This window comes from Trachemys scripta, chromosome 2 (genome assembly GCF_013100865.1).
Source record: "Trachemys scripta elegans isolate TJP31775 chromosome 2, CAS_Tse_1.0, whole genome shotgun sequence".
Taxonomy (NCBI): domain Eukaryota; kingdom Metazoa; phylum Chordata; order Testudines; family Emydidae; genus Trachemys; species Trachemys scripta.
In genome coordinates this window covers 259537947-259555048 of record NC_048299.1, presented here as the reverse complement: position 1 = coordinate 259555048, position 17102 = coordinate 259537947, and the positions used below count along the sequence as shown (strand labels likewise).

Here is a 17102-nt window from a genome sequence, read left to right as displayed (position 1 = left end):
ACGTGCCTATACCAGTATAGCTTTTTGCCGGAAAACCTGCTCTACAGGTTTTGTACCAATACAACTATTTCCATTAGGGGAGTGTTTTTAATTCCTAAATAGTTCAAAGTGACACACCCCCTACTGTGGATGCAGTTATATCAGTGTAAAGATACCTAGGACTGGTATCACTGATTCCCCTTCCCTACAGGAATAACTATACTGATATGACACACTTTTAATTTAAGGTGTTCGTAACATAGGTAAAGATTTTCTTTTCTTTTACATTATTTGTAAATCGGACAGTGCCCCTTTAAAGCAGCACTGGTCAGTCTCCTTCATTTTCAGATCAAATGGTTCTTGTTCTGTTTTGGAAGCCACTGCTCTCAATTTCACAGCTCTCTTTAGATCAATGGTACTGTAGGATTCGTTTTTTCACAACGTGAAAATGCATCTCCTCAAAGGGATTCTAGGAATATGTTTAAAATATCAAATTGTTACAAGAGAAACATATGAAATGAGAATTGATATTGGAAACCCATGAGATGAAAAGACATAGTACAAGCACCCTTGTTTTGGATTAAGTTTTTACAAGCCATTTTACTGAAGGTTCTTTGTTTTTTTTTATTGCTGGCTTTGCAGGGTAAATTTTATGGAAAGCTTTGTCAGCTTTCAAAAAAAAAAAAAAAAAAAGATCAAAACCATAAAAAACTGTAAATGGCACGTTTGATTTTGCGTTCATTCAAAACCAACATCCTTTATGTTTTACGCTAAGATTGGAGAGGTTACTGTGCCTTCAACCCTAACCGTAATTATATTAATCTGCAGAACAGTAAGGAATTATGGCTAGTTAAGTTATCAAATGTGAGAGGAGTTTTATTGCCTTGTAAACCTTTCCAGTTAACTTATTTGAAGAACAAAAAAGTAGTTGTGTATGGAACAACTGTCTTTTCTTAAAGACTGGGAAAAGAGAAGAAATAAAATAGTCTTGTTACTACAATCAAATTTGTATTTTTTTATTACATCTAAAATAAAATCTGTACAACACATATAAAAATGTTTCTGAAAATCTAAGTCATAGTCTTTTAGATAATTAAATCTATAAATAGGCATATAGTATAAAATGCAATGTTCATTACAGATTTTTTTAATAAAAACTCAATATAAAATATCTAAAGGCCACAACACAGTATTGGATTTGGGAATTAAGTATATGAACCAAGTTTTTTAAGTTCTGTTTTGTTCCTGTTACCTGGCTTTATACTTTTGTTGTAATGCACTTTGCTTTCTCTATGAAGTTGGAGATGAGGGTGTAAACTCCATTCATATGTAATGATTCATCATCACTACTTGTTAGTCTTTTCCAAAACCCATTCAATCACCTATACAAATAAAGGAGAAATCAGATTTTCAAAGTTGGTTTAATTTCAAGAACAAAAACCAAACTTCTGCAATATTATTGATTGAGCAAGTATAACCAAAAAGTTTACGGTGACAGAAGTTTTAATAGGCAATGTTTTCACCAAGGAGAAGTCATTAACATACAACTGTTTGGATTTTTCACTCCTAAATAATTTCTTGCATTTAAAAAGGCCACTTTTTTAGCCTCAAAAGTTGACATACTGTAGTTCAATCTCTCCATGCACTGGTAACAAAGTACAGCCTCAATTCTAATACCCAGTGTTTTCCTTTTGAACAATTTCCTGCTTTATAAACTGAAGAACAAATGTTTTGTTTCACTGCTGGACCTACATCTATAACGGTTGCTATTCCGCAAACTGGGTGGCCAAGCATAAGTCAATGCTTTTCCATCAGAGAGATTCTGGCACACTAAAAGGCCCTATAAGTTGTTGTTGCAGAGCAGGAGAGGCAGCATGGTCTAGCAGACAGAAAATCCTGAACTCTAATGCTTGGTTCCATCATTGACTTACAATGAGGTCTATTTCCCAGTTTGGGAAAATGAAGAGAATACCTCCTCCTTTCCTCACAGATGAGTTTGGGAGCATTAGTGTGTAGACTACTGCTAGAGGTTAGAGCTGGTATGGAGGTGCAGGGGTACTATGAATGAATATCCCTGGCTTACCACCTATCCTTTACAATCTGTGTGTTTAGGGGTGGATTTATTCTACAGGAGGATAGGATGGGGCAAACACTGCGCTCGTAGAATAATCATGGAGAAACTCCATGGTGAGTTCTTGCAGTTTTCTGTTCAGTTAGCCCCTCTTCCACCAAGGGTTTGCTATGGGAATGAACCAAGCAAATCCTTACATTTTATTTTACAGTATAGAGAACAAAAATGGCAAAATTCCACAGTGCTCATCACCATAACCAAGTTTCTCTAATGAGGTATCCAGGATAAGACTCAATGCACTGATAAATTTCTGGACAGGAGTATTTTCTCCCAGTATGTTCCCCATATTAAAATTCACATTAATCTTCCTGACACCCAAATGAGCCCAGTCAGCATTGCCTCAAGTTTCTATTTATAGGTATTCCCAGAGCTTGGATCTACCATTTCTATAATTCTTCCTTTAGAACAATTGTATTTCCTTTTACAACATAATGGTCTCCCTAATGATCCATTAGTGCAGAGACTCCTCTGTGAAACAGAAGATCATGTACACATTTTTCTCACTAATGTGAAAAAGTTTTGAGTCTTTTTCCTTATTTCAAATCTCTCTCTCTGACAAGGGCCACCCTTATTAGAACAATTTCGATAGCAAGTCAACATCTGCAACTGGAATTTTGCACTGAGGGAAACTAACCTCAATAAACTCTCACAATACAAACTGGAGAACATAGAGAACACAACAGATGGTCTCCTCTGTTCACCCATTAAAGCCATGTACCAACCCACATTCCAAGAAGCAACAGCAGTAGATTTCACACAGCAGCGTATGAGGAACACATTTCCAGAACATCCAGGAATAGGTTACCTGTTTAGCATTGTTGTTTGCTGTTTTCTTCATTTCATCAAACAGTCCTCTGGAAGTTTTCAGATCCTAAACAGAGAACACATCATTTTATAGAATTACTGCCAGACAGACTTGAACATACATATACATACCTCCTCTGGAGCTGATGCTAACATTAAAGTTACCTGTAGGGACTTTCCCTGATTCAGGATCTCATAGAGCTCCCTAATTGGAAACATTAATTACTTATTTCTTTTCTGAGACTACCCTCTCTCCTAATCCATTAACAATGGGTTGTGCCTCTCCCTGTAGTTACCAGGGGCCATCCAAATTTGTAACTCAAGTTTTGGGGTTTAGCCATGCCCTTCCTGCCCCCTGAACACTTTCAAAGCTACAGAAATGCTGTTCAAAAATTTTATAGCTCCTGACTGAACATTTACCCCGATATAATGCGGCCCGATATAACATGAATTCGGATATAATGCGGTAAAGCAGTGCTCCAGGGGGGCGGGGCTGCGCACTCCAGCGGATCAAAGCAAGTTCGATATAACACGGTTTCACCTATAACACGGTAAGATTTTTTTGCTCCCAAGGACAGCGTTGTATCGGGGTAGAGGTGTATAACCATGGACATTTACTGCACTCTTGTAACAAAGGGCAGCGTTCCAAAATATATGTGACCAGGGTAGGTGAAACTGAGAGAGAGATCAGTCCCAAAAAGGAAAACCACCACATCGGGAAACAGATTTTCTATTTTGGAGTCTGGCCCCTCCCACTGCTAATGGCATGTAGAGCAAGCAGGTAGGAATGTAGTAGAAGGGGAAAAGAGAACTAAGCATGTATATTTCCTGCAACCTTTAAGGGGAAAATATTGCCTCACCCCCAGTGGAAAACATAATACCATAGTACTAGTGTGGTTCTATTGCACAGTGTGGGGAAGAATTCAGCAGACCCAAGCACATTTGAGGTGTGGGGCTGCACCATTTAGTTCCTTACCCCTTAAAAAACCTATTTGAATGCAGAGAGCTCTCTGCATTCAAATAGGTTTTTTAAGGGGTAAGGCCACCAGATTTGCAACTACATAGGTCCAGCAGTTACTCCTCCCTTCAGTGTCCTGTTTGGGAAGGAGAGCATCCTATACCCCCTTCATCCATCGTCTACAGCCCACTCATGCAGGCTGTTGGCTAAAGAGAGAATTTGCCTCTTACTACTTAGTTCCCTAAACCTCTAGGGTAACATTTTCAGAAGTGCCTATGTAACCTAGGAGCCTAAACCACACAGACTTTCAAAGTCACTTAGGCACTTTTAAAAATTTTACCCCAATCACTTCTGAAAACTGAGGGTAACTGAAAACACAAGACTGCCTGGTGAAAAGTGTTGGATTGCCGTGAAGTTCTACAGAAAGCTGTAGAAAGTTCAGGCACTTTGCTGAGCAATGTCATGGAGTCTATAGTTCCAACCACTTGCACAAATTCTCCTCCTTTTCAGCCAGTAGCTTTGGAACAGTTGAGAAAGGAAGGACATTACAGCAAGAAGTGAAGATTACAGACTCAGCATGAAGTTTATTGACATCTCCCTCTTCACCTTGTAATCAATGGGCTTTGTCCAGAACAATGAATGTGCTCTTCATTGTCACAAGAGAAACATAATGGTCTCCTAAAGCTTTATATAAGTGAGGGAAAGTTTTTGAAACCTCTGCAATCAGTGTTTAGATTGGATTCTAAAAAGGGAAAGAAAAATACATAAAGAGTTAGAGAGAGATTACTGCAAGGCAAGTCAGGAGAGGGCTTCTGATGATAAAGTAGCATCTTTACTTGTCTCCAGACTGATGATTGGCTCTGTTATACATTGAGGGAATCCAAATATAAAGTACAAAATAACTGCAGCACAATATAAGACATTGATAAGACTACTTTTGAAGGTAAGGGCATGTTCAACAGATATAAATAGCAGTGCATTTACACATCAGATTGGTGTAAATTGGTCAGAAAATAGATGCAAGTGGGTACAAACAGTAAAGTAGGGTAATCTGCATCCACTAAATGCCCAAACAGGTGTTCAAAGCATGTGCAATGTATACATAGAGGTGACAGAAGGGGTTGAGGGGCCATATAGCAACAAAACTAACAGAAGAATGTAAGATAAAGCAGTTGCTCCTCTGCCCCCCAATCTCTCCATCATCATCTTCTTGGTTGTTTTTCTTGCTCTATCTCATTGTTCTGACTCCTCAGGATACGTTACTCCTATACAACGTAATCTGAGTGCAAGTTATTCTACTTTACCACATGCACCCAATTACACACTGGGAAACTGGGCCTAACTTACATCACTGCAATTTCCATATCTTAGAACAGGTCAACGTTTGGCCCAATACACTTGTCTTGTTGGAGAGGGAAGATGAATTATGAAGAGCAAGCCTTGCTAACATTTCTTGTGTAGAATAGAAACAGGTGGTCACAGATGGTCAGTAGCTCCAGGGGTTGTGAAGTAACACATTTAAATAAGCACCTCACATGCAATTCAATTTAACAAACTAAAAGATTAAAAGTGTTTGAAAAACAGACCTTAGAAATATCCTTGCAGTGAAGTGAACCTATGCTCTAAGTTTGCTACTGAAATTCACAATTTCTTCCACAACAGCTTCCCAGTAAACCATATGCCTGAAAAGTAGACACCAACTAAATATGAAAATGGCCCCTTAGTTCTGAATTCTGCTATTTTATCTAATAGCAAAATAGCAGACTGTATCAGTAATGAAACTTTGGCCAGATCTAAGAGTGCAAAGCTTTTCCCTACACTCTGTTTATTTACACTTGTTGACTGCTAGCATTTTATTTTCTTAACACAGTCACTAGGAAATAGTGACACTGTCAAGACTGGACCTCATGGACTCAGATTTACCAGTTACATTCGGGGTGATCGGATTCTTGTTCAGTTTTATAATTTTGTTTGCCCTGCATCTTGGAAGCACAAAACATGGGTTCATGTGTCCAACAGCAGACAAACTTAGCTCTGGATCCTCCATCACATGGCTGTGCAGAGCAATTTCCCTTTTATAAGCTTTCAGCAAACAGTATGCAAATAGAGCGAAAAATACATTTTTTAAAGGTATAATATATTTGGCGCTGTCAATCTCGAACATCATATCCCTTTAAATGTGTTAATCCTGGATATAGTTTTGGTGGAGTAACTACGTACAATTGTGAGAGCAAGAGGTGGGAAAAAGTACCTTTAAATAGAACTTGGATATCTCAAACAGACGCTGGCTGCATGATGCAAAGCATTTGTGGTTCTCTGCAATGCCGTGTTTCTTAAGTGTTTTAGCAACCACTTCCGTCAGCATCTTGGAGACAACACAGGCACACTTAGGAATTAGGATCAATTATCACCATGACAAGCTTTCCAATAGCCCACTTTTAAAGAATAAACCCATACAGAACTTCTTCCCCTTCTGCCCCAAAGATTAATTTTAGAGAGGCAGCTTTGTGACTTGAACTGAGTATGGGACTGGAAGACAGGAAATCCTCAGTTCTAGCCTTGACTCTCCCATTTTGCAGCTTAGGGCAAAGTTATTTAACAGAGTTTCCATTTCCTTCATCTGGAAAATGAAGAGAATACCTACTTCACCGGAGTGCTGAGGATTAGTTAACATTTACATAGTGCTTTAAGATGGAACACTCTGTATAGCTGCTAGGCATTATTTAAAATAAAGTGATATATATTGTATTTTCCTGCTTCACATATCCATGAGGGTAATGGAAAATCCTCATTTTCATATTTTTCACAGATTCATAGGGTTTAAGGCCCAAAGACACTATTAAATCTTCTAGTCTCACCTCCTGTACATCACAGGCCATTTAATTTCACACAGTTACCCCCCGTATGGAGCTCAATAACTTGTGTTTGGCTAAGCATATCTTTGAGAAAGGCATCCAGTCTTGACAACAAGATACGGAGAATCCACCACTTCCCCTGTTAGTTTGTTCCAATAACTGATCACCCTCACTGTTGAACATTTGTGCCTTATTTCTAATTTGAATCGGACTGGTTCCATTGAATCCATCCACTGGTTCTGGTTCTGCCTTTCTCTACCAGATTAAAAAGCCCTTTAGTAGCCAGTATTTTCTCTCCATGACAATACTTACATGTTGTAATCAGGTCGCCTTTCAGTCTGCTTTTTGACAAGCTAAACAGATTGACCTAAGTTTCTCATTGTAAGTCATTTTCTCCAGCTCTCAAATAATTTTTTTCTTGGCTCTTTTTGGCTTCTTCCCCAATTTTTCAACACACTTTTTAAAATGGGGGACACCAGACCTCTACGCAGTATTCTAGTATCTATCTCACCAATGCCGAGATCAAATCCCCTTCCTGCTCCTACTTGCTACTCCCCTGTTCGTACATCCAAGGACAGCATTAGCTCTTTTGCCACAACATCACACATCACACTGGGAGTTCAATGATGAGTTGCCTGTCCACTAGGACACTTCGATCCTTTTCAGAGTCATTGATTTATAGGATATGGTCCCCCACTCCACAGGCCTGCATTCCTTGTTTGTAGATGCAGAACTGGACATTTGGTTGTATTCATAGAATCACAGAGTATCAGGGTTGGAAGGGACCTCAGGAGGTCATCTAGTCCAACCCCCTGCTCAAAGCAGGACCAATATCCAGACAGATTTTTGCCCCAGATCCCTAAATGGCCCCCTCAAGGATTGAACTCACAACCCTCGGCTTAGCAGGCCAATGCTCAAACCACTGAGCTATCCCTCCCCCCATTAAAACACATTTTGATTGAATGGGCCCAGTTTACTAAGCAAATTTTAACAGCATTGATTTTATATATAGTTTCAAGTCATTAATGCAAAAGCTGAGTAATGTTGAGACTTAGACCAATCCCTGTGAAACCCACTGGAGACAGACACCCCCATTTGATGAGGGTTCCCCACTGACGACTACTGTGAGCTCTGTCAGTTAGCCTGTTCTTAATGCATTTAATGTGGACTCTATTCATATTGTATAGTCTCATTTTTCAATTAGAATGTTGAGCGGTAGTAAGTCAAACACCTTACAGAAATCCAACTATATATTACATCTATACCACTATTACCTTTATCAACTAACCTTGCAATTTCATCAAAGAATGAAATCTGGTTTGTCCAGCAAGACCTATTTTCCATAAAACCATGCTGTCTGGCATTAATAATAACCCCATCCTTTATTTTTTATGTATTGAATCCCATATCAGGTTTTCCATTTACTTGCCTTGGATTGATGACCAGCCTATAGTTATCCAGGTCATCCATGGCTGATTTTGAATACTGATACATTAGCACTCTTTCAGCACCTCAGTACTTTGCCTGCCCAGCTGCCCTCCTGGCAAACAGATTTGGGGGAGGCAAGGAGGCTGAGCGCCCCACATCCTTGGCAGCCTAGTTATCTCTCTGGCAACTAGGGGGTGTAGGAAGTGATGGAAAACTGGGGTGCTCACATTTCGGCAGTCAGCTGGGAAGGCTTGTCAATTTCATTTTCTGCAGGCAGAAAGCCAAAAGGCTACATTTTGGTTTTTCCAAAATGGAATTTTCCTGGAAATCCCTTTCTATGAAAAATTCCATGTTTTTAACTTTTCATTGCCATTTGGGATGAAAAAAAAAATGTTTCCCCCCCCCCCAAAGAGTCCAATTTTTTCACAGGAATGGATTTCCATTTCCAGATGGCTCTAGATACAAGCACACCATCCTGCTTCTTTCCAAATACAGAAGAGAAATATTTACTGAACACTTCTTCCTTTTCTCCATCTTTAACAATAACACCATCTCCTTCTAGTAATTGGCCTATATCACTGCTAGGATTTTTGTTCCGGATATTCCCCTGCCCCAAAATTATCTTATTGTTTTTAGCTCTGCCAACCACGGATCCTTCCCTGATATCTGGCTTCCCTTATCAATTTTCTATATTTCATAACTTCTAATTTATATTCATTTCAATTTCCCCTTTTTCACATTATCTATTGCTGTTTGTCCTTTTTTTTTTTCTTGGGCACTCTACTGTGTGCACTAAGTTCTTTTCCGACAGTCCTGTACTCCTTACTTATACAAAACTTCTCTTGATTTCTACAAATTTCCCTTGAGCAGACCTAAGTATTAAAGATTTGGGGATTTGTCCCACATTTTGAAAGAATGCTGAATGAGGCTACAAATGGGGAATCTTATCTTTTAGGGGGGGAGGCATCTGGAGGGGGAAGACAAATATATATTTACCCGTATATGTTTCTGAGATCTTGATTCCTTAATTGGCTTTGAAGTTTCTGACTCTTGCATACATCTCTGACTTGCTGGGCCAGCCTCTGCAGTTACTTTGTTGGCCTGACCACTAGGCTGCTTAACAGATGCAGATGTTAGAGACATCTGCCTGGCTGATCTGCCTGGCTGTTGTCTTATGACACCTACTGAATGGTGACCCACACTACTTCCGCTTGTCTGAGACATGAGAGAATCTGTGCTTTCAGTTTTTATTAATCTGGAGGAAAAAAAAAAAAAGAAAAAAAAATAAGATAAATGTTTATGGTCTTGCTGGTTTTGTCTCAACTATAAAAGACTACTATAACTGCTTAAAATATTGAAGACATACAGTACTCTCAAACAATTGGAGGCTGAAAATGGTGAGCAGTGACAAACTATTAATAGAATTTCCTTCCTAATAAGTGAGGAAGACTCTCTTCCCTTACCTACTAATGATTTGTTCTCCGACAGTTAAACCAGAACAGAGTGAAGGGGTCTTTTGTATAGCAGATGCTACAGAAAAACCATAGTTTGGAACAAATCACAGTGGTTAACTGAAGGGACAGAGGAGATGCAATCAAATTAAAGGTGGACATGAAAACTGCCGGAATTTCTTCCCTCTGCCCCCATCCCAATTGAAAAAATGTCCTTGTTTGACATATTCTCCCATGTGGATCCTCTCCCAGTTACCCCAGTAAAAATGAAGAAGAATAGGCTTGCCAAGTCACCAAGTCCAGTGCTTTAGTCTCATGAATCTAGACCAAGACAGGGTCAAGAAGAGAATGCTTGAAACTCCTAAGGTAAGGGCTCAAGCCAGTGAAATGGAGAACAACCACAATTCCCCTTCTTACTATTTATACAGAACACCAGAATCTAGCAGGGTCTTTGCTGAGGAAGTATATTAAAATCCCCACTTGACGCAATCCCTGTTTGAAGAGCAGGTGTGCAGCAACAAGAGCGTAACTAACAATTGGGGGGACAGGATGGGAAGAATTACAGTAATAAGATCACAATTGCTCAGCTGTGGCATATGCACTCGCTGAAATGGTTTTACATTGATGCAACTGATATAAAAATGCTTCTTGTGGGGGATTCTGAAAAACTGGGTTTTTAAAAGGATTTGAATAAGGAGAGGGTCAGGGCTGAGTGAACTGGAACTTCAGTGGGTCTTCTTTACTTAAACTGTGAGCGATATGGGCTGTGGACTGTATTATTCTAGGTTTGTACAGTCCCCAGCACAATGCGCTGAGGCCTCACAGCGCTATTGCAAAACAAATAACGATTTGAGTGCTACTAAGCACATTTTGGCACCTCTCAAGAGACACTCAGCACCTTGCAGGATACAGCCCTCAATTTCTTAAATTAAAATGCCTTAGGTTTGTGGTTTTGATGCATCTAATGCAGTCGATCATAGATCATACTTGAGAAATATCAAACTGACAGAAGAGGGAGTAAACATTTAAATAGATAGATCCTTTAAAAAAATCTTAATTTTTTAAATTTTATTTAGTGCATTACCTCTTGTTGGGATAAAAGCAATCCAAGTCTTTTGATCTGCGTTTTAGCCTCGATGATTCTGTTCTGAGTTCACTTTGTAAAGATTCCCCATCGGGGACACTTCCAGGCTCTGACAAAACTGCAGGAGACGGAAGAGGGCTCAAGACACATGGTACAGGACAGCACTCTTTAGTACAGGTAGTCTGTGTTTCATAGCGAATAAGACGAGTCTGAAGTTCAGCAAATTTCACATCTCTCTCTAAAGCTTTTCTGTTATCCAGACAGTATCTAAAATTGAAATAAAAAACATAACAGAACCACAAAACCAGTGACCACTGTAACAGAGTTGGGGAATTTTTTCCCATTAAAAAAACTGAATAACCATGCTTAACTTCAACTATAGAAATGTCTGCAGTGCCTCTTTACTTGAATCGCTAGGTTGCCCTTGACAACTTCTGTGAATGACCTAATAAACTAGATTGCATGATAGACTCTCTCGTGGATTCTGCTACATTCAAGTCAACAAGATGAAGTTGGGTTACATATTTAATATGGGCCAAATCCCACTATCCTTACTCGGTTCTCTCTCGAGTAAAATTTCCATTGAAGGCAACAGAAAGTTTACTTGAATTATTGAATGCAGGATTTGGCTTTATGGAAGTCTTGTTTCTCCCTTTAGCACATACTGGGATGCTGACAATAGATTGTGTTTCTCTTAGAAATATAATCAGGCTCTTGTTAAATATTGAAAGTTATCAATTTCTTTGCTTTATATTTTATTGAAAGCTTTCTGCTACATGAAAGACATTTGCATTCTAGTAATGCATTAAGCTATGTGACTTTCAGATACAAGGATTGTATACGAATCTATATAGTATAGATCTCAGAGAAACCATCTGTGTGGTTTCAACAGCCCCAAGACATCAGATCTTTTTTGAGAACCCAAAACCCAGTGGTGTTCACCCACATCAGGTACTCTTTTTCAGAGTGCAAGGATTAAGATTAAGGGCAAGAAAAATCACATTCAAGCAAAACTGGCAACACAACCTGAGCAATATACTTCAGTCCCTTTCCTCCAACCCTTTTTACTCATCTCCTCCAAACCACAGTATTTTAAGTGAGCTTTCAGACTCTTATGAAAGAGTATTTCTATCTACTCTATGTCAGGTATTTCTAGGGAGTCCATCACTCTATTGACTAGGTCCATGTTATTCCTTCTCTTCCCCTCACCCACACCTTCAGGAAGAGCACTTGAGGATCCATAAAGCGCCATCAGGGGTGATAAAATTATACTACATAAATCTGTAGTGCTAAAACACTGAAATTTGGTCATCAGATTAGGATGCAAAACTGATGGTTTATTGTTCGGTCCTTTTCTGTATTTTAGAATGTTTATTCCTCCTAAGAGACGTATAAAGTCACGTGTAATAAATAAATAAATAAATAAAAATGTGGTTTTGTGCTGAGGTGCAGGGCTGTGTGTGTTTGGAGTTATTGTGTGTGCGGTTTCTTTTGTTGTGTGGGTGGTTGTGTTGACTTGTGGGTGAAATTTTTGCATGCAAATAATCTGTAGAGGAAGGGTGATGTGTTATCATAGCTAATTCAACCAAACTGCCTAGAACGCTTGGCATGGCATAGATCCTTACTGTAGATGTACACCACACGGGTGTAATCTGTAAAGTCAACATGGCTGAGAACTTAAAACTGGACAGTAACAGACCGTGATAATTCAACCTGGTGATGTTCTGAACAAGAAGAGCATTCTACCATGCTTGCAGCTGTTCCTATCATTTCATACTGATTCAAAGGACATGCTAGACTTTGGAGTGACACACACACACTGACATTCCTGGAATATTCTATAGATACGCACAGCAATCTTCACCACAATTTTCATTTACATTAAAAATACTGTTATAAACATATCTCATGACTATTCAGCTGAAAATGTTTATAATTTGATTTGAAGTAAAACCATATTTTAATTTAGACATTTAATTATGTAAATGAAGCATCTCTCTCAGAAGCTACAGGCCTGAATATAGATGCAGCAAAGTTAAAGCAGTACAACTTGTGTGTATATAGACAAGGCCAAAGTCACATTCTTCATTACCATCAAGGAGACAGGAGTATAACAGTTGATACCAGTCCAGAAAGGGAGGGTAAAGAAAACAGAAAAGGTTGTGGGTTTTTGGTTTTTTTGGGGTGGGCTTGAGAGGAAACAAAAAACATGTTATGCTCAGGACTAAAACCATTTAGTAAACATCCCAAACATATTTGTAGATCTACTTCTTTATAAATAGTTTCCAGGTTGCATAAAGTGGGTCCCACCTATAACTTGGGTTTTATGCTAGTTGACAATGTTGAGAAAATAATTACATCAAGCAATGCAAGGAAACTTACTCAAGCCCATGATAATGGCACCCAGCTGCTTTTTCAAAAGACAGACCTCCCAGCTTCCGTGGAGTAAGCTCTGGCGTCAGAAGAAAAGCATTTTCACTAAAAGAAAAGAGTATGTATTTTAAATTAGATCTATATGTTAGTATCAAACTTGCCATTTGGTTTAGTGAGCACTTTGAATGAAGCCCAATATGAAGCTGTGTATTGCGATCTCTAACATGGTAACTGACCTGTGCGTAAGAGTCACTAAATTAAAAACCTATTTCAAAAGTTAGTACTGCATGCACAGACAACTACAAATTAAAACCTTCCGAGAAGACTAGATGCTACGTTGTACGTACAAAAGCTTACAAGTGGAAAAGAATTACATTAGGAATTCATAAAAACAACAAGGAGTCTGGTGGCACCTTAAAGACTAACAGATTTATTTGGGCATAAGCTTTCGTGGGTAAAAACCTCCCTTCTTCAGATGCATAGAGTGAAAGTTACAGATGCAGGCATTATATACTGACACATGGAGAGCAGGGAGTTACTTCGCAAGTGGAGAACCAGTGTTGACAGGGCCAATTCAATCAGGGTGGATGAGGTCCACTCCCAATAATAGATGAGGAGGTGTCAATTCCAGGAGAGGAAAAGCTGCTTCTGTAATGAGCCAGCCATTCCCAGTCCCTTATTCAAGCCCAGATTAATGGTGTTAAATTTGCAAATGAATGTTAGTTCTGCTGTTTCTCTCTGAAGTCTGTTTCTGAAGTTTTTTTGTTCAATGATAGTGACTTTTAAATCTGTAATAGAATGACCCGGGAGATTGAGGTGTTCACTTACTGGCTTATGTATGTTACCATTCTTGATGTCCGATTTGTGTCCATTTATTCTTTTGCGGAGGGACTGTCCGGTTTGGCCAATGTACATGGCAGAGGGGTATTGCTGGCACATGATGGCATATATAACATTAGGAATTCATGTACATTTATATCTATCTTCTAATGCAGTACTATGGACAGGCAATCTACTTCTACCAATACACACCCTTCAAGTATGAAACTGATCTGCTGATCTGCAAATTTAAATTGAAAATCCAGAAAACTATTATAATGACTTGTGAGATACTTCATCAATTAAGAATATGCAATGTGAAAACATTTCACGTTCGTATATAGCAACGTGAATATATATAGCAATATAGTTGATATTCCCCATTTTTGCCTCACACTAAATAGCTTCAGCATTTCTGAAAAAATTTTTGACCACGCAAAACCATAAATAAAATATCTTTTAATATGTTGTCATTTTGTAGCTTTGACCAATCACCACCATATTAACTGTGCTGAAATTAACGCAAATGGTAAAAACTAGTCAGTCATGTTTCAGCTCATCATAACTGATGTAGAATCCATAATGGTGTACTATTATTAACTTAACTGTGAGCCCCAAACTCATGGTGTAGATCTGCAGCAAGGCTTATGTGCAACGGTGTGATAATTTTGGAACTGTTAAATACTACGCATTCTGCAATTGAGAGGCACCTTCTTTGAATGTCTTCTGCAGGATGACACTATTGCTGTCTGAATTATATTTCTTTTTACTTGTTAACCAAAGGACAAACTCGTGCACCAACTGGAGCACAGAAGTAGCTGACCTCTGGATACTACAATCACCCGGCTTTGGATAATATTCTGAGGCTTTCGTTATGGCTATTTCTGACCGAAGGACTGAAGTGGCATGATACAAAACCACTTGTTCATTCGAAAGCTGTTCATCAGGCTCACTCACTGGAGCAACATCCACAAATCATATGGATGACTTAAGTTCCTTCTTCAGATTACCCTTTTCAGAGGACCCTCATAAAACATCTCCTGAGTGAATATCCAAAGCTATGAAAGAAAGAAGTGGACTAACAACAAGTACTGAAGACAAAATCCACAAGCAAATCCTTGCCTCTGCAATGAAGAGGGATGAATGTTACAGTTCTTACCAATCATGTCATCAACAATATGACAAACCCATTTGACTCTGAATCACATCCAGAGGTGCTTATCCATATATCTACTGGACTGCAGGTAACCTCAGGGGTACAAGAGTCTCTACTGAAAACAGTAGACGTTGGTGAAGAACAAGCAGAGATTTCTGAGTGGTGCAATTGATTCTGATGGGACACGTAACTTCTTCAGCCCAGTCAAGACAATTGGAATCAAAATATTTGCTGACATGGCCAAAAATATAAATCTAGCAAGGGAGGGACAATCACAGCTATCAGTCCAGCAATTGTTTTCCACAGAGCCCTGTCCTTAGCAAGATCCAGAGATGATGTTTCAACGGCAACTGTTCTAAGGGTACGTCTTCACTACCCACCGGATCGGTGGGTAGCGATCGATCGATTTATCGCTTCTAGTGTAGACATGATAAAATCGATCCCCGATCGCTCTGCCGTTGACTCAGGAACTCCACCGCAGCGAGAGGCGGTAGCTGAGTCAGCTCGTCGCCGTCCTCACAGCCAGGTAAGTCGACCTAAAATACGCAACTTCAGCTACACTATTCACGTAGCTGAAGTTGCGTATCTTAGATCGACCCTCCCCCCACCCCCGTAGTGTAGACCTAGCCTTAGACTCCCATAGGGCATGTGCCTAAGTCCCTCTTCCTTGCCAAAGGAATAATGAGAAGAACAGATGAAGCTGAATTAGGGCATCGGCTGGAAGCACAAGCTGAAAGAATCCATGAGCTAAAAGCACGCAACAAAGAAACCACAGTGTACATCAGAGATGCCATAGCTGACATACATGGAACATTCCAGAGAGCAGCATGAAGTTACTGATTGTTCTGGAGAGACCAGATACAAAACCTTCTAGCTTGTGTGAGCAGCTGGACAGCTACTAGAAGTCCTTATCAAGAGGTCAGACTCCTGGTAGGCGAAGGCAGCAGGTAAGAATGAGGTGGAATGCAAACCAGAGCCATGGTTCCCTCTCTTTCTCCCTAGCCCCGTTGAATATGGTTAGCATTGGGAGAAGTGACTGGGTTACAGTGAGTTCTTTGTCCAGTGGATCCCAGTTAGGAGATAGTCTTCTGTCTGTGAGACTTGGCATCTACTCTCAATAAACCCCAGGATTTCCCCCGAACCACAGAGGAAATGGGGTTGTGAGGACAGTAAAAGAGCATAAACCTGGGGCAGGCAGGATAATGAATGGGGGAAAGGGAGCCTATTCTGGAGGAAATGGATGTGATACTTAAAATATGGGTTCCTCTAATATTTACTCTACTCTGCTCCTGTGTGTTTAAATCCCTCTCCTCTAGTATGCAAGAGTACGGTGGGATAGCCCATCTCTCAAAACATTAAAATTAAATCCTTGCAAGCTGAGGCAGACTGGAAGAAAGCCTGATAACCATAATCAATGTGAAATTTTAAATCACTTTCCAAGAAGCACTGTCTAGCTTTTTATGTATCTGTTCTGCACAGCAGAACACACAAGTGGGAATGTCAAACATTTACATGATCTGAAAAATTTAGTTCATGGTACAAACTATCAACCCTATGAACATTCTAGGATCTGATACTTGTGTACACAAGAACATAATTAGATACCCAATTAGTGTATGTTTACTATAGTACAATCTTTTCTATGCAGTCAGTTATAATGCTATATGACAAACATTTGTAATATGTTTCAGTGAATTAGTATTCCAAGTAGAGCATGCTACTGTCATAACAGAGGTCATTATAAAATAAACAGGACTATACATGAATGTTAAGATACCAAGTTTATATCCAAGATAGCTTAGTAATTTTTTTTTTTTTTTTTGAGAAGAAAAATAGTTCAGAGAATATTTTAACCAATAGCTAACCTCTACATTACAAACTGTTTCACAATTTAATATAACAAAACTGCATGGAAATTTTAGATTGTAAGCTCTTTAAGGCACAGCCCACTTGTTCCTATGTATTTGTACACTGTTCAGCACAATGATCCCATTCCTGATTGGATCCTTTGAGTGCTATGGTAAAATAAATATTAAAACAGTGAAGGCTTTAAACATTGTAGAA

At 39.2% G+C, this 17102-nt stretch overlaps 1 protein-coding gene across 1 annotated transcript in view; it reads right to left on the bottom strand.

Annotated features, from left to right (window-relative positions):
• Positions 1-995: 995 nt before the first annotated feature.
• The window catches only part of MTBP (MDM2 binding protein), a 62126-nt gene continuing 46019 nt past the window's right edge, over positions 996-17102 (bottom strand). Inside the window, exons 17-22 of the mRNA XM_034763535.1 lie at positions 13073-13168; positions 10691-10957; positions 9152-9410; positions 6124-6237; positions 2916-2981; positions 996-1361 (exon numbers count right to left, since the gene is read on the bottom strand). Of these exons, the coding sequence (XP_034619426.1) occupies positions 1326-1361; positions 2916-2981; positions 6124-6237; positions 9152-9410; positions 10691-10957; positions 13073-13168 (838 nt within the window). The 3' untranslated portion in view covers positions 996-1325. The remainder of the gene's footprint in view (positions 1362-2915; positions 2982-6123; positions 6238-9151; positions 9411-10690; positions 10958-13072; positions 13169-17102) is intronic.